The sequence below is a fragment of the Neoarius graeffei genome, chromosome 15 (genome assembly GCF_027579695.1).
Source record: "Neoarius graeffei isolate fNeoGra1 chromosome 15, fNeoGra1.pri, whole genome shotgun sequence".
Classification (NCBI taxonomy): domain Eukaryota; kingdom Metazoa; phylum Chordata; class Actinopteri; order Siluriformes; family Ariidae; genus Neoarius; species Neoarius graeffei.
In genome coordinates, this window is record NC_083583.1 from 72,967,968 (window position 1) to 72,995,638 (window position 27,671).

Here is a 27,671-nt window from a genome sequence, read left to right on the forward strand (position 1 = left end):
CACAATTATGGTTTTGTTGAAAATAATTATTTCTTGATGAGGAATTTATTTTCCTCTGAATAAATAAATTTATTTCAAGTAAAAGTTTGATTTTTCTCATTATTTTCAGTGTGAGATGAAGTGACTTCACCAAAAGGTGGATTCCCCCCCCCCCCCCCCCCCAACCCTTTCTAGTAATCTTTACAAGGGGTGCCAATAATTTTGGAGGGCACTGTATATTTATATTATGACTCTACCGTTCAAAAGTTTGGGGTCACTTTGAAATGTCCTTATTTTTGAAAGAAAAGCACTGTTCTTTTCAATGAAGATCACTTTAAACTAATCAGAAATCCACTCTATACATTGCTAATGTGCTAAATGACTATTCTAGCTGCAAATGTCTGGTTTTTGGTGCAATATCTCCATAGGTGTATAGAGGTAGTCTGGCTAACGCGACTTCAAAGCTCTGCGAGCATTGGTCTGGCCAAGATATTAAGCCCAACCGTTTCCCAGAGCCCATGGTTGACCCGCCTCCCTGAAATGCCTCAGTTTGCTACTGGTCGAAGCCAGAAAAGGCTGTGACGAAGCTTAAACCAATCACATCACTCTTTCCTCTGACGTATGCGACGTGACGGGGCTAACTGGTAGATTAAACTCTTACCGAAGCCGGTCGGGAGCAAGGCGAAAACGTCCTTCCTTTCAATAAATACCTCCAGGGCTGCTCTTTGCTCCGTTTTCAATGAGAACTTCCCGTTGAATGCTTTCAATACAGCATCTACCGCTGTGTCAAAGGCTTGCCGCTGCTCCATGTTCGTAATGTTTCTAGTGAATGAAGCGCTTCCGGCATAGATTCTGTAAACAATCTATGGCTTCTGGTCGCAGTTCTACTACGTCAGTGCCTTGAACACGCCTCTACCCAGGGCCGTTGGAGATGCTCAAAGTTGATTTGGTTCCCGATTTTTCGGGAGCTTGGAACAGCTGTAGATAGCTTACCTGGCCAGACTAAGCTCGCAACAGCAGGGTCTCCGCGGATCCTTAAAAAGTCTTAAAAAGTCTTATTTTTAATATGTGTTTTTTAAGGTCTTAAAAAGCATTATATTTCGCTATTTTTTGAGCTATGGTATTAAATTTCACATGGGAGGTATTAAATTTCATCCGGGTAGCCTATGGTAAATGAAAAAAAAAAACCATATGTCTGGATTTTTTTTTCCGCGCTAACGTTATTTATTCAACCAGCGTCGTTTGTTATCAAGATGCTGAACAAGTAGCACAAGAGCCGTTGTGTGTTTAGCACTAGTTCTAATGGCGCAGGAACCACGCCACAGGGGGCAGTGTGTTCTTTTATCCATGTAGTAGAACCATTGAGAGTAGAGCAGACGAGGAAGAAGTGGTTGAACTTGAACATGAGCGGATATGGGGAAGTGTAAGTTTAGTAACAAGTGGCTTGAGGAGCCAAAATACAAAAGTTGGCTAACAACAGCAACTTTAGAATATGAAGCGAGATGTAAGGTATGTCGGAAAGACATCAAGTTAACAACAATGGGCTGTAAAGCCCTTGACGCTCACTCGAAAGGGGAAAAGCATATGCGCTATGCTGCTAGTCGGGCAACAACAGTCCCCATGCCAATGTTCGCCTCTACGGTCACAAAAAGTGCAACGCCAGCTTTAGCGTCTCCGGCAGCGCTCGAAACTAACGGTGTCCCGACATCCCGGGGACCATAAAAAATGTCATCGGGACACAAAATTATCATATCTGGGACAATCCCGGGACAATGGAAAAAGAATAGATCTAGAAAAAAAGTTCTACATTAATATTATTTACAAAGCCGTAACACATACGTAGACATTCACCTAATTTGTCAATTTTAATTTTAAAACGTTAACAGCGAAAAATACATAGTAGCTACACTTTCGATGCCCCTGCATCCGTAGGCTACAGAGCAGCGCATTCTGTTCTAGAATCTTCGGCCGGAGTCCGCATTATATGGACTTGGAATGGAATTGCTACCGCACACGCTGCGCCGACTCTTGCCAGAACAAAAATGCTGAAGTGGTTGAAGCGGACCGACCGCGGGGAAGAAACTGAAAGCCCAGACATAACGTCTCCGGGACCTTCAGGATCCAAAGTGTCATCGCCTGGTCTGCAGGCAACGCTAGCAACTGAATGAACACTGTTAGACACGTTATAAAATACAACAGGAATGATGTGGCTGGATAACGGATAAAATGGATAACGGAAAAAATGGATAAAATGGATAATGGATAAAATGGATAACGGAAAAAATGGATAAAATGGATAACGGAAAGTTCATAAAATGGATAACGGAAAGTTCATAAAATGGATAATGGTAATGGTGAAAATTATAAGTTGGCCTTATAAGTGCCAACAGATATTGAAGGTATAAGTAGATGAAATGAACATAAAAGGGGTCTTATTTTCAACTAAAGTGTACTGCAGATGTAGTGAGTTGAAACATTTTCTGAATGAGCTAGTTGGCCCCTTTAAATAAACGGGTATCTATTCATACAGTGAGATCGCCAAAGTTTAATAAACTGAAAATGCAATAACTGTAATTTTGAAGTAGATGATGTATAGGACATGTGTCGCTTGTGTAAAAATGATATAAAGGGTTCAAAATCGCATAGTTACAAATATAATAGTAACTTCATATGATAATATTAACCACTGGTTATTTCAGAGAGGAAAAAAATGGGGACACTATTGCTTCCATTCGGGACAATGCAACACAGAATTCGGGACCACTGGGGGACACAAAGAAAAAAAGTTAATTTCGAGCCCTGGTCTCCGGGTCCCAGCACAAGTGCTTTCGCGGCATTCGCCCCAACCGCTACGCTGAAGGCAGAAATACTGTGGGTTCTGCAGAAGATGCACTTATTTATTTTAAAAAAATGCTTTGAACTTAACCTAGAGTGTGCTTTTTTTTTTTTACTGTACGTGTTTGTTCCGCGGTAGTGGTCTTATTTTTTATACTCAGTGGTCTTAAAATGGTCTTAAAAAGTATTATTTTTGCTGGTCAGAAATGTGCAGAGACCCTGAACAGGCCCCCGTGTTGCATCACACTTAGGATGGGCGGGCCCAGGCTAGTATAGAGGCCCATTTCCAGCAACTCTCACTCCAGTGTTCTAATGGTACAATGTGTTTGCTCATTGCCTCAGAAGGCTAATGGATGATTAGAAAACCCTTGTACAATCATGTTAGCACAGCTGAAAACAGTTGAGCTCTTTAGAGAAGCTATAAAACTGACCTTCCTTTGAGCAGATTGAGTTTCTGGAGCATCACATTTGTGGGGTCGATTAAATGCTCAAAATGGCCAGAAAAATGTCTTGACCAGTGTTGTATAGTAACGAAGTAAAAATACTTCACTACTGTACTTAAGTACATTTTGGGAGATTTTGTACTTTACTTGAGTTTTCAAATTTTTGAGAACTTTTACTTCACTATATATATATATATATATATATATATATATATATATATATATATATATATATATATATATATATATATATATATATAAAAAATTTTTAACTTAATTGCATACTTTTACTCCGATACATTTTCAAAGAGCCGTTTACTCGTTACAAAAAAAAGGGAAAAAAACCGTGTTTTAACCCCACTGACTGCAACGAAGTCAGGACGTGCCTGGGCTTGTTCACCACTTGCGCATGACAACCAGTAGGCTACACCTGTTGGCTTCACACATGCCCCTTTTCCACCAAAGCAGTTCCAGGGCTGGTTCGGGGCCAGTGCTTAGTTTGGAACCGGGTTTTCTGTTTCCACTGACAAAGAACTGGCTCTGGGGCCAGAAAAACCGGTTCCAGGCTAGCACCAACTCTCTGCTGGGCCAGAGGAAAGAACCGCTTACGTCAGCGGAGGGGGGTGCGGAGTTGTTAAGACCGCGAAAGATCGCCATTTTTAAGCGGCGAGAAGCCGCAGCTGTACAAACACGAAGTCATTTGTTGTTGCTGCTGCTGCTTCTTCCGTGTTTTTGCTTCAATATTCGCGCCAAGGTTTAAGCAAACGTAGCGACGTAATGACGTATACAGCGACGTAATGACATGGCACCGTGAGTGATGGAAAAGCAAACTGGTTCTCAGCTGGCTCGCAAGTTGAACGAGTTGTGAACCAGCACCAGCACTGGCTCCGAACCAGCCCTGGAACTGATTTGGTGGAAAAGGGGTAACAGTAAGCAGAAAGCTAGCTTCGCAATCAACAGCCCTGATAGAAGAGGAGACGGAGACTGCAGCTACTTCAGCTACAAATGAAGAGGAACCTGATGATGAGCACCCCGGCCGTATTTGAACACAACGTTCTTTTACGTTGATGTGAAGGATTCGTCCTCTCGAATGAAGTGCCTCTTATGCCTTCCAAAAAACGTGGAAATTCTATCTTATAGAAACTCCCCGTCCAATCTAAAGAAACACATCGAGGTAAGTTGTAGGTTTATGAAATTGTTACAGTATATTCCCATTTCAGCAACCATAGTAGGAATATTCTAGACAATTGTGAAACCTTGAGCATTCCTGTACAAACGAACTTTGTTCTTCGGTTCCACGCGGTTTTGGCATTTGTTGGCTGGAGCAGGCTACCTAGCTGCGAGCCTTTTCGGCTCAAGGAAAGGCATAGCTGGAAGTGTAAGGAGGACGAATAGGGAAAACTGGCATACAAGTTCAAAATGGGAAATAAACATTAACACAATTGAAACGAGCTTTGTGTGTGCTTCTTGCTTGTCATGAACCATCGGTGACCAATTACCTTCAGTTTACCAAAATATTAAAAATATTACAAATTCAGATTGCCTTTGCTTGTTTACTTTTACGTGCACTTTTAATTACATTACTTGAGTACATTTATTTTTGCATTACTTGTCATACTTAAGTGCAAAAATGTCAGAGACTTTAAGACTTTAACTCAAGTAACATTTCAGTCAGTGACTTTGACTTTTACCAAAGTCATTTTTTGGAAGGGTACCAAGACTTGAGTGTGATTTCCCAGTACTTTATACAACACTGGTCTTGACTATATTTTCCATTCATTTTACAACTTATGGTGGTAAATAAGTGTGACTTTTCATGGAAAATACAAAATTGTCTGGGTGACCCCAAACTTTTGAACGGTAGTGTACGCCACTCTATATTCCTACTCTCCTGTCTGTAAGGTTTGGCCCTGTGACTGTAAGCAACTTTTCATCTCTTCAGTAACTCTTTGTGAAACTATTGCTGTGTTCACACTTATACCGGTACGATAGTGGTATAACTGTATCGATACAAAGTATACCGGTACAGTTTAGTGCATCTGTCCACACTAGCGAGAAATGTTTGCGGTTTTCTTTCACGGTAGTTGAAATGCGCGTGTGCGAAATGTTTCCGTGGTTACCGAGTAACTTCCTTCCGAGAATATATGGCGGATGAAACGTGTTTGTGCTTTTTTGTTGTCAATGTACAGTCTGTATTTCTGGTGGTCATTCAGGGCCCGTTTACACGAGGACGCTGTCGGGTAAAAACAACTAAATATTTTATCAGAAGTGCCTTTCGTCTACACGGGGACGGCGTTTCCGAGGCTGAAAAACGGAAAAAATTGAAAACGCCTTCCAGAGTGGATAAGTTAAAAACGGCCCCCGTTGCATATCCGTCTAAACTACCCAATACGCGAAACTCTGCTCGGATCTGCTCACGTCGGGTACGCGTTTACATCATACATATGTCATATACTGTACATGCCAGCCCGGGAAGTAAGAAAGTAAGTAAAAAAGTAAGAGCATGTCTGATTACATCGATCCAACGGACCTTCAAGCTGCTCTGGCAGCTTTAATAAACGTCCAGGAGTCCTTCGAACATCTATACCGAATCTGCACATATACCGTTAATGAACAGAGGCGGGTATAGCATGCTCTTACTTTTTTACTTACTTTCTTACTTACCATAGCCAGAGTAGTCAAAGCTTTCGCGGCGCAGATGTGCAGATCAGACAAGACGGAAGACGTTGCGCATGCGTGCAGACATAGCGGAGGTCTTTCACAGCACCACCTAGCCGCCTGGCATGCACATCCAATTGAATTCCACACGTTTATGCGTCACCGTATAGACGCAGGTTTCCTCCTTGAAAACGGTCGTGTAGACGCGGAAAAAAGTGAGAACGAAAACGGACTTTTGCGTTTTTGTTTTAGACCGTCCCCGTGTAAAGTGGGCCTTATTCAGTCGAATCGTATAAAACGCGCGAGGCAGTTGAGAAAGAAACAAACGAATCGCTGTTCTTCACTATTTTATTCAGCGAAGACATCATCGATTGAGGTGTGTGTGACTTTGTGCATTATATTTGTATCGATACAGAACTGCTTCATCTGTCCACACTACAGCAACGCGCTACTGTACCGGTACGAAACCCATACATTTGTGGGTTTCGTACCGGTATAGTTGCTAGTGTGGACAGGTGTTGCGGTACGAAAGTAGTATCGTATCAGTACAAAATCCCTAGTGTGGACAGGGTAAAAGACTGGGGGGAAAATCCCAGCATCAAACTGCTGTTTGCTCAAATGGGGTGGTGGTTTTTTTTTTTTTTTTTTTTTTTTTTTTTAAGTATAAATCAAAGCAGAGTCGCACAGATTCGTTACTCTGAAAAGTGCGAGCGTGAAACAGACAAGCCAAGCTCAAAGTCTGACAATTTGGTTTAATGCTAAGATGCACTTATCCAGGTGGACAGCCTACTGTACGATAAGGTGGATGCAAGACTGCACTTTTTCTTTGCGATCGTGGTACCGAAACCTTGTGGATCAGTTGATAACGCAATTTCGTCAACTACTCTGCTTTAAGTTGCTTTAATATATAATTAATGTTTTTAGAATGACCATACTGCTCAGTGTGCACTCTCCTACCCTACAGGAAGATGTACATAATGTTAACAAAACCTATATAGAACTGCTGCTTTTTTTTTTTTTTTTTAATTAAAGTGAATATAATAACCCTAAACCGCACTTTTCTCCTTTTCCCCCTTGTACAAAGCAACAATTGTTGATTGACCAAGTGCTTTCGAGCCATAGCTGATCCAAAAGGCCGTAAATTGACAAATCAATAAGATCAGCCGATTTTCACGGAATCTGCCGAGCTTAACCGGAAGATCCCGAAGGGGTGCCTGACGTCACACGTGTAACAATCCAGGTATCGATTTCGTTCATGTGCGCAGTAGTGGTTGGATCAGTTTCGATATGGAATCATGCTTTGGAGAGAATTCTGATAGTGATTGGGATTCTTAATGTCAGATAAAGGGGCAGAAGATCAAAGATATATTTCAGAGTAAATGGTTCTCTTTTCGAGCCCCCAAGACGAGAAACAGATGCCAGTTCACACAAGTCATGACCGTCCCGCTCGCCGCCGATAGCGCACCACCAGCCAGAGAGAACTGGGAGCACAGATTGGTTTGTGGATTTTTACTCGAAGCTGGTCACTGCAAAATATAGGGAAGTCATACATCATGTGCCTCAATAAACGCAGAAATATAATCTTTAAAATGTACACTTATTCAGTGTAACTACTGAAAGAAAATATGAAGTAGGTGATGATAGGGGAATCGACAAACAGATCAAATGTCATTTATTTAATAAATGGGTTTCTTTTTGCTCCAGTAATTCCCATGTGGTCGTTCTGGTGGTGATGAACACTTGATGAATCAGATTTATTATTAGCAGGCGACACAATCTGCCCGCTTCGTTTGCACAAACCTGTCGCTTTAGATTGCAATCGTTCCTTGGAAATTCGTGAACTGAAAGTCCTGTTGTATATGAATTTGAACATCCAAACACAACGCGGCGCTTTCCCATCGTCATTTCTGTAAGAGTCCAACAACATCCAATTTCAGTGAGTAAACAAACACGGAGTCAGATGAACCAAAGTGACGCAGATAACGGGTTCCATGTGACGTCATGCGAGATTAGGGCTGTGCTCACAGCTCGCGATTTTCAGGGGTACGATACGATATCTGTAGTGACAAAATTTCAGTAATGGTGTTCATTAATTCAACCACTTCTTCGTGTGGGCAGCCTAAGGTTTTCTGACTCGTATCCAATGCATTTTCATTACCCATGTTACTTCAGTCTACTCACAGACCAGTTGAGTTTCTTTTTGTTTTCTTTAATTCTTGATCGTCTTGGTAACACAAAAAGGCAAAAATAAAACAGCGATATCACTATAGTCAAATATTCATCTTCTCATAAGGCACGGGATGGCTGTGGACACGGACACGGTCAAAAAGCTATGTGCCTTCATTACTGCACGCACGTCCACTGAACGGCACGCCTCTCGTTCTAAATCACATGCATCCCATAGAATCCCACTAACCAATCAAAATTCAGCATTAATAATACGGTTCTAAATCTCCACGTTTAAATTATATCTAGTCTAAAACATTAAATATTCTTCTGACTTGTGTAAATTCAAAATTATTCATCAAAATTACTTTCTATAATTTGGCTCTAACAATATCGTCTACTCACTTGAAAATCGAAAATCCCATATATGACACATTTCATGCACATCTCCCGGTTCTGTATCAGGTTATCGTCAATTTTCACTCGATTTAAAACATGTTTCATGCCAGAAATTGACGGAAATTCATGCTTGCAACCTGTTCCAACCAAAAACGCTTTTATTTACAAATGGCGCTTCCAGTTACTCGGGGCATGCGCAATAGAAATGAGCCTTTTTTTCATCCAGACTACTTTTTGAAACCCTCATTCTGATTGGCTGGCTTATAATACACCAGCCAATCAGGGTCTTAAGGCAGCAGCATGCCGTAATGACTGTTGGTTGTCTAATTAGTATCCAATATCTGTCATTTGTGCCTTTATTGTCCGACTTTTGTTATTGAAACACAACAAATGACGAAGTAGATAACCTCTTGGTGACCCAAATCTGAAGTTTGCTTGGAGAATATCAACTGGAAGAATTTTGTTTTATACATCGCAAACTTAAGTTTTTCTAGACTATATTTATTTTCAGTTTGAAAGAAAGGTGAACGTAAATGATCAATAACATATCTCATTATCTCTAGCCGCTTTATCCTTCTACAGGGTCGCAGGCAAGCTGGAGCCTATCCCAGCTGACTACGGGCGAAAGGCGGGGTACACCCTGGACAAGTCGCCAGGTCATCACAGGGCTGACACATAGACACAGACAACCATTCACATTCACATTCACACCTACGCTCAATTTAGAGTCACCAGTTAACCTAACCTGCATGTCTTTGGACTGTGGGGGAAACCGGAGCACCCGGAGGAAACCCACGCGGACACGGGGAGAACATGCAAACTCCGCACAGAAAGGCCCTCGCCGGCCCCGGGGCTCGAACCCGGACCTTCTTGCTGTGAGGCGACAGCACTAACCACTACACCACCGTGCCGCCTGATCAATAACAAAGAGGGTTTTTTTTTTTAAAGAGAAATGCTGAATAAATGCAGTGTTTCAAAAAATCGTTTGAATAATCGTGATTTCAATATTGACTGAAATAATCTAAGCATGCACCGATACCGATACTGGCATCGGCCCCGATACTCCACTAATATACTCGTACTTGTCAAACAGTTGCCGATACCATGAACCGATACCAGTGCCGATCCCATGCGCCGATACCAATGTTCCCCGCAGCGCTTTTTGTTCCATTCAAGAGAGAAAAAAAAACTGAAGCATTGTTGAGCTCAGGCTTGAGCATAATATGATAGGCTATACCATGCGCCTTTAGTGTTCCGTGAAGCGCCTTTTTTTGCTCTGGGGCTGTCTTTTGCCATCTTCTCCTTTTTTTTGAAGAAGTCAATCACAGTTGGCTGCTGCTGGTGACTGCTACTAGCACTGACAAACTGACCATGCTGTTCAGCGTGGCGTATCCGTAGGTGTTTAATTAAATTGCTGGTGTTAAATGAAGTACTTTCCTTCCCACCTCTTGCTGTTGTTGCACTGCATATGGTGCATTTCACTTTGCTCCTGTCTTCCTCCAAAATTTTATAAAAACGCCAAACTGCTGAGGACGACATGTTCGTTTGGTTGTAACGGCTGAGTCTTCTTCTCTATACACTCGTTCATGACTAGTTGTCTCCCTCTGCTGGGTACTGAATGTCAGTGCGCAGAGTTGTAGTGGGTGGTTGCGAGCATTGCGGCGGCCCGCGGGTGTTAGATTATAGATATGTAGGTTTTAATAACATCAACAGTATCGGTATCAGTAGTACTCGGTATCGGCAAGTACTGAAATGATAGTACTCATACTCGTATCGGTTTTCACAAATGTGGTATTGGTGCATCTCTAAAATAATCGTGATTATTATTTTTTCCATAATCGAGCAGCCCTAATTTCAGGACAGATTTGTTATGGAATCCGATCAGGATCATTTTCCCCCAGTATTCAGTAGAGCATTTTCTGTTTCTCAGCTGAATACTGCATACTGTATTGTTTTGTCTGTGAAGCTGTACAGTGACAGGGACTGACGCATGCTGGGTCTGACCTGACTGTCTGCCTGTCCTAATGTGTGTGTTGGGGTGTGTGTGTCCCCTTTACAGGATACTGAACAAGGGGAAGAATCGGAGCGACTGCAGCTCAGCCGAAAAGAGAAAAGCCTCGGGTTGCTGTGTCACAAATTTTTGGCTCGATATCCAGATTATCCGAATCCAGCTGTAAACAATGACATTTGCCTTGATGATGTTGCTGTTGAACTGAGTAAGTCTCTCATAAACAGGATAAATGCATAGTGCACACTTTGGTCATTTCAGCAGGTCATGCTCTCCTCTTCAAAGAAATCGGGCAACTACTCTGATCAGATGGTTGCTGCATTGCATCTCGCAGTCTGTTGTGTTTGTACACTTTTTAAATTATTTCTCATAACCTGCAATTGGCTGGTGTCTCTTAACCGACACCTATTACCGTATTTTCTGGACTATAAGCCGCTACTTTTTTCCTAGGTTTTGAACCATGCGGCTTATACAAAGGTGCGGCTATTCTGTGGATTTTTCTTCCACCGCTAGGGGAGCTCTAACCGGAAGTAGAATCAAAAATAAGATAGACGAAAAATCAATGCAAAGAAGAATTAGCAGATCTTTAGCAGATAGAACACGCACGACAAATTACTAACTGGTAATTATTTTCAAATCCAGCGAAGATGATTAAAGTGACTTGCGGTTTCAAACACAGGAGAAATGAAGGTAAATAAATACCGGTTATTTTCTCTTGGTTCTGTTCCGTTTTAATCAGCAAAGTTGCTGCCGTGTTAAAAGGCACTGTTCGGAAAGAATCTGTTCAGGTACATACATGTACATTTACAGTACAAAATCGTTCTGTACATGCGGTAAATATCTAATTTTTCAACATAGATATCTGCGGCTTATAGCCCGGTGCGGCTTGTATCTCTTAGTTTTTTTTTTTTTTTTTTTTTTAAAATAGAGCGGATGCGGCTTATATACAGGTGCGCTCTATAGTCCAGAAAATACGGTAGTGTGATTACTGAGCTATGAGATGTATGTATGTAAATAACATTGTGACCACTGACAAGTGAATAACACTGATTATCTCATTTGTAATGGCACCTGTCAAGGGGTGGGATATATTAGGAGGAGTCTTAGGCGCCGTTTACACATACCCGGGTATTTTTAAAAACGCAGACCTTTGCCTTCGTTTGTGCCTTTTGTTTATACACACACAGAGTTTTTTCCTCTGAAAACGATTCTTTCTCTAAACCCCGGCAAAAGTGGAGATTTTTTGAAAACTCCGTTTTGCGTTTGTGTGTAAAGAGACCAAAACGGAGTTTAATGCCGCTTTTCCACTACAAACGCGGCTGTGCCGTGCCGAGTCGAGCTGAGCGGGGCTGTTGGAGTTGCATTTCGACTACAACCGCGCTGAACCGTGCTGGCTGGAAGTGGGTGGACACATTGGGTGGAGTTAGCGAAAGTGGGTGGACGTCAGGTGATGTCGTTAAGCAGCGCAAACAGTGACATCAGTGACAGTGGCGGAACAAGTCAGAGCCGGGCCGGGGGCGGGGCAAATGACCGGGCCCTTTATTAAAGCTTATCATAACATCATTTTAGGCTACAAAATGTCCGCAACTGCGGTGTTTACCAATTTCAACACTACCGGGTGCAACTATGTTATTTAGTACATCAAGTCCTTCAAACGAACATGTAACTCAGAAACAAAAAACATTAGGATACTGTACATGGCTCATAATAAAACATCAATAGCCTATACTGCGCACATTATTTGAAGGGCATACGAATGAGCGCTCAGAGTGGTGACAGGAAGAGTCAGAAATAAAAGGAGGGCGGTGCAAACCTCACTGAATGCACTGTGTTTACCAATTTCAACACTCCGGGGTGCAACTATGTTATTTTGTACATTAAGTCCTTCAAACGAACATGTAACTCAAACAAAAAAACATTCGGCGACATACTGTACATGGCTCATAATAAAACATCAATAGCCTACTGCGCGCATTATTTGAAGGGCATACGACGAGCCTTGCGCTCCGCGAACTCGTCCACGATGCTCTGTATGTCACTGATTCAGTGATCTTTTAAGCGGTAGTCTCACGACCCGAATAGTAAACAATAAACATGGAGGACATGGAGTCGTTAGTGTTGCTGGTCTTGGTTCTGTGGCTTGTTGTCACCGACAACGCCAACAGATACTGGCAAGAGCGTATAGATGAGGCGAGGCGCATAAGGCTTCAGAAATTCTCGTAATTCGTAATTCTTCTCCTTCCGGGTTTGCGGTGTTTACAGATCCCAGCGCGCTCGCGGGGCGTGTGTGGGCATGTGAGGACACGCCTCCTCACCAATCAGTGCACAGGGGAGTGTCTGCTCACGCCCCCAACCTCAGTCGGCACGGTTTGGCTCGCTTCAGCCCCACTCCAAAACGGTGCGAGTTTTAGGGGCTAAGCAGGGCTGAAACGAGCTGAGTCGTGCTGGTTTTTGGTAGTCGAAACGCGAGCCGTGTCGGGCTGAAGTGAGCTGAAAAAGGGTAGTGGAAAAGGGCCATTAGGCAATCTTCGTGCCACAAAAGAGCGACCATTGTACATATGACAAGCATGGAAACACTCAGAGTAGCAGCATTTCTGTTAAGAGCTATATTCGCCTGTTTGCTTTTGAGAATAAAGCTCATAAAGCTCATTGACCAGCAGAGACGCATTAGGGCTCGGAGGGCAGCAATTGCGGAGCTTCTGGTGACCAAAAGAGCCCGACCGTACCACCGCCAGCGTCGGCGATTTTGGGTTCGACCTGGACGGACTGCTATCTGGTGGGAGAATTTCGAGAATGGCGTTGTCGTCCCGGAGGAACAGGAAGACGTTCGTGTCGGCGGTTCTCGATGAGGCTTCTGATTGGCTTGTGTGGAATTGTCATTCTTCTAACACTGCCACCGATAGTCTTGGCGTAGTTTAACAGCTCTTGACAGCGTATTTATGCGGATCAATATAAACGTAATTTTAAAAAAAAAACGCAGCTGTGTGCACAAAGTTATTTTGGAAAACGGAGTTTAGAAAATATGCGTTTTTAAAAATACCCGGGTATGTGTAAACAGCGTCTTAACTAGACCAAAATATCAGCGTAATGGCACCAGTCATAACAAAGCTCACGGGTTCTACGTGCTCGAAGATGGATTCTAGTGTATTTCCTGGCACTTGCAGGTAGGGCTGGGTAAAAAAATCGATTTAATCAATTTCATTTAAATTTCGCACTATCGATTCACAGGGCATGAGATCGAGGGTTTTTTTTTTTTTTTTTTTTTTCCCTTTCCCCTCACTCAGCCGTCTCATGCGTGATGACGCAGCTGCGCAGTCGTACGTTGTGACGTTCAAGCACGCACACAAAATGGCTGAGGCAGGGAAAACGCCGCTCGGCAAGCCGTCTCAAATGAAATCTGACGTGTGGAATCATTTCAAATTTAAAACGACAAAGGACGAAGAGCTTGATAAAACCAAGGTAGTTTGCAAGATATGCCAAGCAGAGCTCCGTTATTGTAGGAATACTACAAACCTCAGAAACCACCTGACAAGGTACCACACTACGCTAACCTTAGCTTCCGACAACAAGCCGCCCGGAGCAAAACAAAAGAAACTGAAAGACCTGCTAGCATTACCGTCAGAGTCTCCGCAGGCCATAAAGATAACAGAGGCCATCACAACTTTTGTTTGCAGAGATTTACACCCATACTCGGTAGTGGAAAATGAAGGATTCAGGTACTCGAACCACACTACGTTATGGTGCAACGTAAACATCTGACTGAAACTGTGATACCCATGATGTATACATCTGTGAAAGACACAATACGAATGAAAAATGCAGTCAGCAAACAGTCGCTATCACGTGTGACACCTGGACATCGCTGTCAACGCAGTCCTACTTAACGGTGACATCTCACTACATTGACAGAGTGGTGCCTCATGTTAGCCTGGGCCCGCCCATCTTAAGTGTGACGCAACACGAGGACCTGTTGCGAGCTTAGTCTGGCAAGGCAAGCTATCTCCAGCTCTTCCAAGCTCCCGAAAAATCGGGAGCCAATCAACTTTGAGCATCTCCAACAGCCCTGGGTAGAGGCGTGTTCAAGGCAGTGACGTAGTAGAACTGCGACCGGAAGCCGTAGATTGTTTACAGAATCCATGCCGGAAGCGCTTCATTCACTAGAAACATTACGAACATGGAGCAAGTTCTCACTGAAAACGGAGCAAAGAGCAGCCCTGGAGGTATTTATTGAAAGGAAGGACGTTTTCGCCTTGCTCCCGACCGGCTTCGGTAAGAGTTTAATCTACCAGTTAGCCCCGTCGCGTCGCATACGTCAGAGGAAAGAGTGATGTGATTGGTTTAAGCTTCGTCACAGCCTTTTCTGGCTTCGACCAGTAGCAAACTGAGGCATTTCAGGGAGGCGGGTCAACCATGGGCTCTGGGAAACGGTTGGGCTTAATATCTTTGCCAGACCAAATGCTCGCAGAGCTTTGAAGTTGCGTTAGCGACAATGGGATGACGTTAGCCAGACTAGTCTCATGTACTACAGACCACCGAGGTTCTCACGAGCCACACTGCTGTCAATATAGCTATGTTGACAAGGGCCATACAGGCGTGGGGGCTGACCAGCAAAACCACAGCAGTCGTGACGGACAACGCTGCAAATATGGTTCGGGCAGTGGAGATAATGTGAACTGTCAGATTTACAAAATAAAGACGTGTATTTTGCAAACTGTTGTATGGAGAGATTTTCATTATTTAAGAGCAGATTGAATTGATTCAGATTGAATTGAATCATGATTAATCAATTTAAAACCCTAAGAATCGAAATCGAATCAATCTAGGAAATTGACTGATACCCAGCCCTACTTGCAGGCCTCCCTGAAAGTCACTCTTTATGATAGAGGGTGCCCCCCCCCCAAAAAAAAAAAAAAATTGAAGACTTGTTATAATTTAATATTCAACTATATTAGTGACATTTATGGAATAAGAATAAAAGACCAGGTGATCACAAAGTGTCAGCTTTGTTTTCAGCTTCAGTCATTCAATTGCAATACACGACTGTCCAGATCTAACTCGAGGACCGGTGCGTATTACATGCATGGCGTGTAAGCGCCTCTTAACATGGATGCCACTTTACCGTGAACGCAGCATAAGGAAGGAGGTAAACCGGACTAGCATGATCAGTGACTATCTCCACATGGTGGTGCTTGAAAGTTTGTGAACCCTTTAGAATTTTCTATCTCCCTGCATAAATAGGACCTAAAACGTCATCAGATTTTCACACAAGTCCTAAAAGTAGATAAAGAGAACCCAGTTAAACAAATGAGACAAAATATTATACTTGGTCATTTATTTATTGAGGAAAATGATCCAATATTACACATCTGTGAGTGGCAAAAGTATGTGAACCTCTAGGATTAGCAGTTAATTTGAAGGTGAAATTAGAGTCAGGTGTTTTCAATCAATGGGATGACAATCAGGTGTGAGTGGGCACCCTGTTTTATTTAAAGAACAGGGATCTATCAAAGTCTGATCTTCACAACACATGTTTGTGGAAGTGTATCATGGCACGAACAAAGGAGATTTCTGAGGACCTCAGAAAAAGCGTTGTTGATGCTCATCAGGCTGGAAAAGGTTACAAAAACATCTCTAAAGAGTTTGGACTCCACCAATCCAGTCAGACAGATTGTGTACAAATGGAGGAAATTCAAGAGCACGGTCACCCTCCCCAGAAGTGGTTGACCAACAAAGATCACTCCAAGAGCAAGGCGTGTAATAGTTGGCAAGGTCACAAAGGACCCCAGGGTAACTTCTAAGCAACTGAAGGCCTCTCTCACATTGGCTAATGTTCATGAGTCCACCATCAGGAGAACACTGAACAGTAATGGTGTGCATGGCAGGGTTGCAAGGAGAAAGCCACTGCTCTCCAAAAAGAACATTGCTGCTCATCTGCAGTTTGCAGATCACGTGGACAAGCCAGAAGGCTATTAGAAAACTGTTTTGTGGACGGATGAGACCAAAATAGAACTTTTTGGGTTAAATGAGAAGCGTTATGTTTGGAGGAAGGAAAACACTGCATTCCAGCATAAGAACCTTATCCCATCTGTGAAACATGGTGGTGGTAGTATCATGGTTTGGGCCTGTTTTGCTGCATCTGGGCCAGGACGGCTTGCCATCATTGATGGAACAATGAATTCTGAATTATACCAGCGAATTCTAAAGGAAAATGTCAGGACATCTGTCCATGAACTGAATCTCAAGAGAAGGTGGGTCATGCAGCAAGACAACGACCCTAAGCACACAAGTCATTCTACCAAAGAATGGTTAAAGAAGAATAAAGTGAATGTTTTGGAATGGCCAAGTCAAAGTCCTGACCTTAATCCAATGGAAATGTTGTGGAAGGACCTGAAGCGAGCAGTTCATGTGAGGAAACCCACCAACATCCCAGAGTTGAAGCTGTTCTGTACGGAGGAACGGGCTAAAATTCCTCCAAGCCGGTGTGCAGGACTGATCAACAGTTACCGCAAACGTTTAGTTGCAGTTATTGCTGCACAAGGGGGTCACACCAGATACTGAAAGCAAAGGTTCACATACTTTTGCCACTCACAGATATGTAATATTGGATCATTTTCCTCAATAAATAAATGACCGAGTATAATATTTTTGTCTCATTTGTTTAACTGGGTTCTCTTTATCTACTTTTAGGACTTGTGTGAAAATCTGATGATGTTTTAGGTCATATTTATGCAGAAATATAGAAAATTCTAAAGGGTTCACAAACTTTCAAGCACCACTGTAGAGCTACTCAGGCAGCTATGCACTGGGTGCTTATACATGGACGGGGAGTGGAGTTTGTCCGAATGTATAACATTCGCATGGTGGTGCATCGTCGCCGCCACATGGGATAACGAGAAAATTAAATGAAAGACCACATTTTCAAGATTGACTAGTCTTTTTATTAGTGTAGCGGCAACTTTTACAGGCGTGTTGGCAATATTGTGGGTGTAGCGGTAAGGAAACATTGTGTATCGGCTCAATACGCTGAAAAGGCCTAGTTAGAACCCTGTATTAGCCAGCAAGAGTTCTTCAGGGATGAAGGTCTTCCGGAAATACCCGGATATTTGACAAAATTCTTGAAAATCTCCGGTTTTCTGAATGGAGAAATTTATTTTTCTGATTTTTTGCGTTCCTAGACGTGGTGTAATACTTTACATCGTCCTTGCATGGGCGCAGTCCTTAAACAGCCCAAACACAGTTCACTGATTTAAAGACAGGTGTTCTTTGTTAACGGCACGCGTGCCGGAGCTCGTTAGGCGCGCGCACGCAGGACTGACACCGTTCTGCACAAGCGCAACACAATCGCACTAGAAAGCATGTTCAAGCTGCCAGTGTAGCTGCAGTCTTTTTAGTTGCGAATTACGAGTATTTCGTCTTGTGTTGATGATTCGCCATGTCAAAACAAGCAAAACTTTCCTCCTTCTTTTGACGTGAAGAGAGGTAAGCAATTTATTATATATATATTTTTTCCCATCAAAGTTGCATTTTGTGGCTTCGAAGCTAAGTTTTAGTGCCGTTTCTAGAACACATCATCAAGAAAACGTGGAAGAAACAGCGACAATGGAAGAGTCAGTTTCTAAGCTGCCTAAAACTAGCAATGGTAATTATTTTTTGTTACATAATGTACTCAGGCTGCCAGTCAGTGTGTGACACACACACACACACACACACACCCCACGCCCCTGATTTATATGAGAAATTTGGTATTCGTTGGTGTTTAAATTTACAGACAATACGAGCTAATGTAAACAATCGGCTTCAACTCGCATAAATATGAATTGGAAATTTTTAGTTCACTTTAGCTTCTGCAAACGCACAACTCTACTAAAAGATTGATAAACGAGGCTCAATGTCCCCAACACTGAAACCTGAAAGCTTTAGAAACTCTAACAGACCTTTACTTTTTAACAGGACTGTTTTGGGATTTTGCTGAGTTTACCTTCAACTGTCTTTTTTTTTTTTTTCCTCCCAAAGTAATGAACTGTGTAGCAGGAAAATCACCGTTTTTTCTAAATGCACTCCTGAAAATTACTCATTAACTAGGGGAATTAAATTTGATATTTTTGACATATATTAATCATTTAATATACATGAAAGAAAAAGGCTTAAAAGTTATAACTTGTTTTAGTGAAAATAAGTACTAGAATGCCCTAGAACAGGGCTTTTCAAAGTGTGGGGCGCGCCTCCCCTAGGGGGCGCCAGAGTTCTTCAGCGGGGGCACAACGTGAGGAAAAATAAACCAGAATAAATTACTATTGCGGACATTTAGCGAACTTCAGCTAGCCTTTACCAGAGACAAAATAGATCGATTTTTAGAACCTTAAGCTACAGTGAGTGAGGAGACAGAGTCTGGGCCAAGCAGAAAAAAAAGAAGTATGAGCACGATTATTTAAAGTTTGGATTTTCATGGACTGGATCTGAAGATGCTCCACTGCCACAGTGTGTTGTCTGCCAAGAGGTGCTAGCTAACGATGCTATGAGATGTTTAAAATGTGTAAAACAAGATGTTTTTAAAAAAAAAAAAGCAGATGTTTAAAATGTGTAAAAGAAAAAATGTTTACAACAACCTTTTTTTTTTTTTTTTTTTTTTTTTTTTTAAATACGAATGGAACATTAAGTATAGCAGCAACAAAAATTGTAAGGGGGGGCGCTGTTTATTTTCTCTCTGAGGGGGGGCTGACTCTCCCACACTTTGAAAACCCCTGCCCTAGAATGTAGGGTTTTGCGTGTTTGTTATTAAAATATTTTCGGGGGACGTTGCCACCCCCCCCCCCCCCAAATCTTATTTTGACTTTCAAAAGTTCAGGTTTTTTTTTTTTCTTTGCTCCACTTTCATCTCTCGTTCTTGAAGTTGATGTGTTGGAAGCAGGAAAAATGGGCAAGCATAAGGATCTGAGCAATTTGGCAAGGGCCAAATTGTAATGGCTAGCTGACTGGGTCTGAGCATCTCCAAAATGACTCCTCTTGTAGGGTGTTCCCAGTATGCAGTGGTTCGTACCTACTAAAAATGGTTCAAGGAAGGACAACCGGTGAACCGGCAACAGCATCATGGGTGTCGAAGGCTCGTTGATTTGCATGAGGCACGAAGGCTAGCCCATATGGTCCAATCCCACAGAAGAGCTACTGTAGCACAAAGTGCTGAAAATGTTAATGCTGCCACTTTTCTGTTTTAGCCGGCATTAACTTACGAACCACTGCATCCTGGGAACACCCTACAAGATGTGCCATTTTGGAGACGCTCCGATCCAGTCATTTAGTCATCACAATTTGGCCCTTGTCAAAATTGCTCCGATCCTTATGCTCGCCCGTTTTTCCTGCTTCCAACACATCGACTTCAAGAACTGACTGTTCTCTCGCTGCCTAATAAACCCCGCCCCTTGACAGGTGCCACTGTAATGAGAGAATCAATGTTATTCACGTCACCTGTCCGTGGTCATAGTGTTATGGCTGATCAGTGTATACATGAGGTTATTACATGGGCCAACAGCTCTGTAGATATTGGTTTTAATTGTATGTTTTGGATCTCTCTCACTCAGATGTGGAACGGCGGCGCATTTACGACATCATGAACGTCTTGGAAAGCCTGAACATGGTCAGCCGTTTGGCTAAAAACCGCTACACGTGGCATGGTCGTGCCCAGCTAGCGCGCACACTAGCATTACTGCAAAGAGAGGGAGAGAAACACCACTATAGTCAGCAGATCCAGCAGATACGGCAGAGACATGCAGAGGATGTGCTGGAGATGGAGGGAGAGGAGAAAGAGAATGAGGACCCCGATGGAGAAATCCTACAGAGGGAGTCGAACTTCAGTGAAGCCTCCGTCGACGCTAAAGGGGGTCAGTGTGAAGCCCAGTCTTTCTCGTTAAGAGGCCAGAGTACATGCGCATTGTACATTTTAACATTTTTTTACTTAAAATGTTGTCGAGGTTTCAGACTCCTATTCAAGAGGATCTGTCTTATAGTGTGTTATTGTGGCTTAAAGTGTGTGAAGCATGCATGGGTGTCTGATTTTAATTTAATTTGTAAGAGGGATACATGTATGACAGGACTAATATTTCTATTTCCCACGACCTACTGCACCCGCAGCCAGCCGTAAGGATAAGTCCCTGCGTGTGATGAGTCAGAAGTTTGTTATGCTCTTCCTGGTGTCAAGTCCACGTGTGGTGAGCCTGGAAATCGCAGCCAAGATCCTGATTGGAGAAGACCAGGTGGTGGACCAGGACAAGAGCAAGTTCAAGAGTGAGTAACGCACTTATTAACATGGTCTTTAATTCACACGGCGTTGTTATGGTCAGTAGTGTTGAGTGCTGGTACAAATAATTAAAATACTTGAGGGTTCAGTCACAGAGCCTAATCTAGGGTGCGTAATGCGCGATAATACGTGTTTTTTTTTTTATCTGTTGGTCGCACATCCACTTTTTGTGCGCGAGAGTGATGTCGCGTATCTATTCATTTTGTCGCGCATTTATAAGTAGAGAGCGTGTAGTCGTGTTTTACTCAATCTTGTACGTATCAGTTTGTCAGCACCAGCTAGCAAGCACTGCGGTAAATATAGCGTTGTTTACACACCAATCGGAAAGGACCGAAGTATTCCGAATGGTTTATTTAGCGGGTAAAACAGTTTTGTGAACTATTATATCATTGGTCACTGAACCGGAAGACAGTGTATCTCAACCAGTCGTGTGAAGTGTTTTAAAAATACCCAAAAGCACATGGCATATCGTTCTGTCTCATACAAACATAAGTTTGTGTACAAATATGATCTTAGGGTGTATTCAGACCAGGATAGTTCGATAGTTCACTTGCTTTGGTCCGAACTAAATGTTTTTTTGTTTTGTTTTTTTTCCATTTTGGTGCGGTTCGTTTTCACACTGTACATTTTAGTAAGCGGACCAAACTCTGTCAACCAAGCCACGCGCCCTGAGGTCGTTCAGCTATTGGTCAGAGACGACACGCGCACAAAGCATTAAGTTCAAAAGTAGTCACGGAGGATAGCGCTGATGAGCGCACATCATGTTGTGACAGTTCTGGCTCTTCACGCAAGTCGCTAGTACTGTCACTTTTTGAAAGAATGTCCCTGATTTTAATGTAGGTCTGACGGAGTTTCTTCACTTTTAGCCGACATTGTTCTGGGGAGCGCGTGAACCCCTTCTCCTTCCTTTTCTCACTGAATACAGCAAACACGTCGGCATTTTTGTGTGTTCTCTCCAAAAGCTCAGATATGTGGACATCTGCCCATATATCCACAAGGGTACGCGTTTCTTCCTCGGCCCACGTTTGCCCCCTACTCATTTTTTGTACTCTGTAGTCTAGCCTGCCACTGGTCTGAATGACTGAACGACTGTTGTAAGGTTCCCTTGACAACCGAAACAGTGTTTGCACTTTGCGGTGGAGTGTCGAGACTCTGTTTCCCATAATGCTCGACAAACGACGGAAGCTCCCGAGGTACAAAAAAGCAAAACTGTCGGATTGGGTCCGGTCTGCTTTCACACCTCCAAAAGATCCGCACCAGGGTTCTTTTGGTCCGGACCGAGTCTGACCTTGCAGCTCGGTCTCGGTCCGCTTGTTTGGTCCGGACCAGAGTTCGGTGGTTTGTATTCAGACCAACCCAAAAGGTCCGGACCAAGGGAAATTTGGTTCGTTTGGTCCGGACCAAATAACGTAGGTGTGAATACGCCCTTAGAGTAATTATACGACAGTGTGAAGACATACCAAGTCATTTGATTCTGATTGATGATGGTTTTTGTAGTTTGAATTTGATATTATTTTCCTAATGCCAATATACAATTAGTTTGATAATGTTTGGTATTATGTAAGTTTTATTTAAAAATATTATGAAATATATTTAATCCGTTCTTGTGTAATTGTAGGTACTGTAAGATTGTAAATGATGGAGATTATAGACTTTTTAGGAAGTCTGAATTTTGAGATTATCTCCAGTCATTTATGTCAAAATCTAGTTTAAACATGGGTAGATTGTTTAATGTTTTTCACTTTCATGAAAGGTGGTCTGAACAAAACCAATATGATCGCATTTTTAAATATTTGATAGTGATTTGATTTTATTCAGAAAGTCAGTCAGATTTTTCATATTATTAATTAATCGTGGCAAGACTACATGGATTTTAGACTTAACTATATCAAATGTAATATTAACCTAGTCATATTTGATATGCAACATTATATTACTGGTGGTCAAATTGGTAAAAAATAGGCTAGTCACATGACTTGTAGTAAAACAGTAACCTAGTCATATAACAGAAAACTAGTCATATTTGTAAGGTTTTGCAGTATATAATTCTTCATATAGTTTTTGATCTAAAATCTTTACATTTTTAAAGTTCAGATCTGATCATAATGTTTGTGCAATACTATAAACTGTGGATAAGTGTTTGCTGATATGGTTTTCATATCACTGTATTAACCTCCTAGGGCCTAGCGGTCACATACGTGGACAGCACTTTTTAGAAATTCAGAACAAGAATCCACATATGTTTACATACTTTTTCTCAAAAAGTACATTTTATCAAAGATGATGCTTAGTTTTTATTCTAATCAGGTTCTAATAAGCCCAAATAGCAAAAAGAAATAAAAAAAATGCATGTAAAAAAAACAGCTTGGGTCTTAGGAGGTTAAAGGATATGTATAGTGCCATAATTATATTATATAGATTAACATCTGATATGAATGTTTGTTCCATGTATTTAGTTTTATTAATAAAACTCTTCTGTTTATAGATGTACTCTTGAAAATATCTACCAATGTATTACTTATTTTTCTGTCCCCACTAACTGGAACAAATGAGGGATATTTTTACCCAGGTTAATATTTTCTGTCCCCTGTTTCTACAACTAGTGAGGGATCTGTCCCCTATTTTCAACTTCCTAGATTAGGCTCAGTCATCTCATCTCATCTCATTATCTCTAGCCGCTTTATCCTGTTCTACAGGGTCGCAGGCAAGCTGGAGCCTATCCCAGCTGACTACGGGCGAAAGGCGGGGTTCACCCTGGACAAGTCGCCAGGTCATCACAGGGCTGACACATAGACACAGACAACCATTCACACTCACATTCACACCTACGCTCAATTTAGAGTCACCAGTTAACCTAACCTGCATGTCTTTGGACTGTGGGGGAAACCAGAGCACCCGGAGGAAACCCACGCGGACACGGGGAGAACATGCAAACTCCACACAGAAAGGCCCTCGCCGGCCACGGGGCTCGAACCCGGACCTTCTTGCTGTGAGGCGACAGCGCTAACCACTACACCACCATGCCGCCGGCTCAGTCATTACATTTGTATTCTTTTCTCTAATTAATGTACAGAAACTTCATCTTTACCTTCCTAATCCCTGTATACAGTTCCCTCCATAATTATTGGCACCCCTGGAAATGATGAACACAATGGAACTGAAGCATGTTTCCTATTTAAATTGTATATTTGAGTTGATTGGCGTGTGTAGGAACTTTCAAGCTGTAATCCATGACTTTCTGATTAACTGGGAGCAAATAGGAGGTGATGCAGAGGCCAAATTACCTTTTTCATCCATCAACATGGGAAAGAAAGAGAACGCACGAACCAAATGAGGGAGAAGTGTGTTGACCTTTGTAAGTCAGGGGATGGTAGGGCATGACTGTAACTTCTAAACCCCCTTGCAAGTGGAGGTTAATTTCCACTTTCCCCCCAATATAATCACTTCCCCCTATTTTACAAGTAATCTTTTTTTTTTTTTTTTTTTTGAGGAAAACCATAGAATAGTTGTGAATTGCAACATAAAATGAAGATCACACACCGAGTTGAAGTTTGGTTATTAAGTTTGGTTATCCGTTACTTTTTAGTTGTAACAGACAATAACAATTTTATCCAAAATAGTTTTTCCTGCCTTAGTCGATTTATTTCCATTTCCCATGCATGCAGCTGTTGTAAAGTTCAGTGTGTTTGTGCAGAACTCTCTGACTGTAGGTTCATTACTCGATAATGTAGAAATCATAAAATAGAAATCTATAACAGTGTGTATGAAGAAAACAATAGGGTGCCAAGACTTTTGAACAAAACTTTGACAATTTTTATTTTTTTATTTTAAATCAATCCTCCACTTCTAGGTTCAGAAAAAAAATGCGCTGCGTCATGACAGACAGGATAATGTTTGAGTTTAAAATTTAGTGTGTAGGTTGTGGGTGTTTTTATACAGACCTGGCAACCTGTAACTGAATTGGTGCAGCTGGTCTGTCATGAAGCAGCGTGTGGTTTTTGTTTGTTTGTTTTTAAATAAACCTAGAGGTGGATGATGTAACAAAAAAAAACTAAAAACGACAAATATTTTGTATAGGACAGTGTTCCTCTGATAACGGAAACAAAGCTTCAACTCTCTCTGCTTTTAATCTGTTCTGTTCTTTCAGGATTTATCGCAAATCAAACACTTTTTCATGAAGGAGCTAACTCGAATCCGAGCAGAAAAAAATAAAATGAGATTCTTAAGCAAACTCTTAAAATGCATTTTAAATACAATCGTGAATTTCTCTGGAGTTTTCAGGCTGAGCTCCTCGTATTCTTTAACCACTCATTTCCTTGTTCTTGAAGCATTTACTTCTATTTTGTTAACATTTTTCATGATGGCGGGGAGATGGTAATGCCTTGTCTATTTCTCTGTTTGAATAAGCAAAAACGGCGCAAAAATTTAACCATATTGAAGACAGATTAAGCCTTGCTTGCATGAAAGATGGTGTCTGTCTGACCCCAGCTGTAATCATCACATAATGCATGACAACGCGCACAAGCGGTCTATAAACAGTACGCATACCATACTACACCAGCAGGGGTATAGAAAATAACTTGCAAAGCAGTAAATGAAACCGAGACTAAGAAAACGGCCAAAACATAATGGTGGATACGTAGTGAGGGACGCTCTTAGGAACTGAAATAAAAGATCAAAAAGCCCGATTTTTGTGGTGCTAGTTCGTAATATACACTACCGTTCAAAAGTTTGGGGTCACTTTGAAATGTCCTTATTTTTGAAAGAAAAGCACTGTTCTTTTCAATGAAGATCACTTTAAACTAATCAGAAATCCACTCTATACATTGCTAATGTGCTAAATGACTATTCTAGCTGCAAATGTCTGGTTTTTGGTGCAATATCTCCATAGGTGTATAGAGGCCCATTTCCAGCAACTATCACTCCAGTGTTCTAATGGTACAATGTGTTTGCTCATTGCCTCAGAAGGCTAATGGATGATTAGAAAACCCTTGTACAATCATGTTAGCACAGCTGAAAACAGTTGAGCTCTTTAGAGAAGCTATAAAACTGACCTTCCTTTGAGCAGATTGAGTTTCTGGAGCATCACATTTGTGGGGTCGATTAAATGCTCAAAATGGCCAGAAAAATGTCTTGACTATATATTTTCTATAAATTTTACAACTTATGGTGGTAAACAAGTGTGACTTTTCATGGAAAACACACAATTTTCTGGGTAACCCCAAACTTTTGAACGGTAGTGTATGCGCATTCCAACTTGCCTGGTCGGGCATGTCGGGGACATATCCCACTTGCCTGAATGCATGTTTCACTTGCCCCGGGCAATCGGGCAGTGCTTAATGTCGAGCCCTGAATGGTTTAAAATAGCTACTCGTGTGAATGTCCATTTCTACTGTTAAGGCAAAAATAAAAAAAGTGGACACCAGCTGGAAGAGGACCCAAGTTTATTTTTCCCCCACTACAGTGAGGGGCCAAAAAAATCTCTAAGGATCACTATTGGTGAAATTACAAGAAAAAGTAAAATCTTGGGGTTTCCAAGTCTCCAAAATCACCATCAGACTCCACCTCCATGCCAACAGATTATTTGGAAGGTATGCAGAAAAAAGCCTTTTCTGTCAGTTAACCACGAATGTACAGGCCTGGAGTTTGTGAAATGCTACTACAACTTCGACAGGAACAATGTTCTATGGTCTGGTGTAACAAAAATGAAGCTTTTTGGCAAACACTCAAGGTAGGGTTTTTTTTTTTTTTTTTTAAAGGATGGCTATAATGAAAAGAACCTCATCTTTGTCCAGCACTGTTTCCAGGTTGGGGTCCATGTGGACCCTTATTGATCCATGTCATATTTAATCGGAGCATAGTTTTACACCAGATGTCCTTCCTGTCACAACCCTCCCATTTCTGGACTTGGGAAACAAACTTTTTTTTTTTTTTTTTCTCTCTCACACACACACACACACACACACACACACACACACACACACACACACACACACCTATGGACAATTTAGAGTAGCCAGTTAACTCCACTGCATGTCTTTGGACTGTGGGAGGAAACCCATGCAAACTCTACACAGAAAGGCCACTGGGCTTGAACCCAGAACCTTCTTGCTGTGAGGTGACAGTGTGAACCACTGTGCTGCCCAGTGAATGCCTATAACACTTTTTTTTTTTTTTTAAATGCGTATTGTAGCACCCTCTGGTGGCAGGATGTGACAGACTGGTGTGGGGTGTATTTAAAAAAAAAACAAAAAAACAATCCATCCATTATCTGTAACAGCTTATCCTGTATAAGGTTGCAGGCAAGCTGGAGCCTATCCCAGCTGACTATGGGTGAGAGGTGGGGTACACCCTGGACAAGTCGCCAGGTCATTGCAGGGCTGATACACAGACAAACAACCATTCACGTTCACATCTATGGTCAATTTGGAGCCACCAGTTAACCTAACCTGCATGTCTTTGGGCTAAACTGGAGCACCCAGAGGAAACCCAAGCAGACACAGGGAGAACATGCAAACTCCACTCAGAAAGGCCCTTATCGGCTGCTGGGTTCGAACCCAAGACCTTCTTGTGAGGTGACCGTGCTAACCACTACACCACTGTGCATCCCCGTGTAAAGTTAGGTTTTTTTTTTTGGACATTTTATTTGGTGTGGGGAGTGAAGCCCAAGGTGGGGAAGCCATGCTGGTGAATCCCATGGTGTGAGGAGTGACGTGCTCTTTTCAAGGGTGCAGAAGAGCAGTGTTGCAGTCTTCTCAGTGGGGGAGGGCACTGTCAGAACTTGTATTTGCTGGCAGAAAATATAGCACATCAAATAAAGGCATTCAGGAGGACGTACTACCTCTTTGTTCAGTGTGTAGCCCTTATCTACTCTGCCACTATCGCCTGGAGC

At 42.1% G+C, this 27,671-nt stretch overlaps 1 protein-coding gene across 4 annotated transcripts in view; it reads left to right on the top strand.

Annotated features, from left to right (window-relative positions):
* Window positions 1-27,671, top strand: part of e2f8 (E2F transcription factor 8) — a 53,665-nt gene that overhangs the window by 12,678 nt on the left and 13,316 nt on the right. For all 4 annotated transcript variants that reach the window (XM_060941844.1, XM_060941845.1, XM_060941843.1 and 1 more), the window contains exons 4-6: window positions 10,540-10,696; window positions 20,064-20,363; window positions 20,614-20,766. In XM_060941844.1, the coding sequence (XP_060797827.1) occupies window positions 10,540-10,696; window positions 20,064-20,363; window positions 20,614-20,766 (610 nt within the window). The remainder of the gene's footprint in view (window positions 1-10,539; window positions 10,697-20,063; window positions 20,364-20,613; window positions 20,767-27,671) is intronic.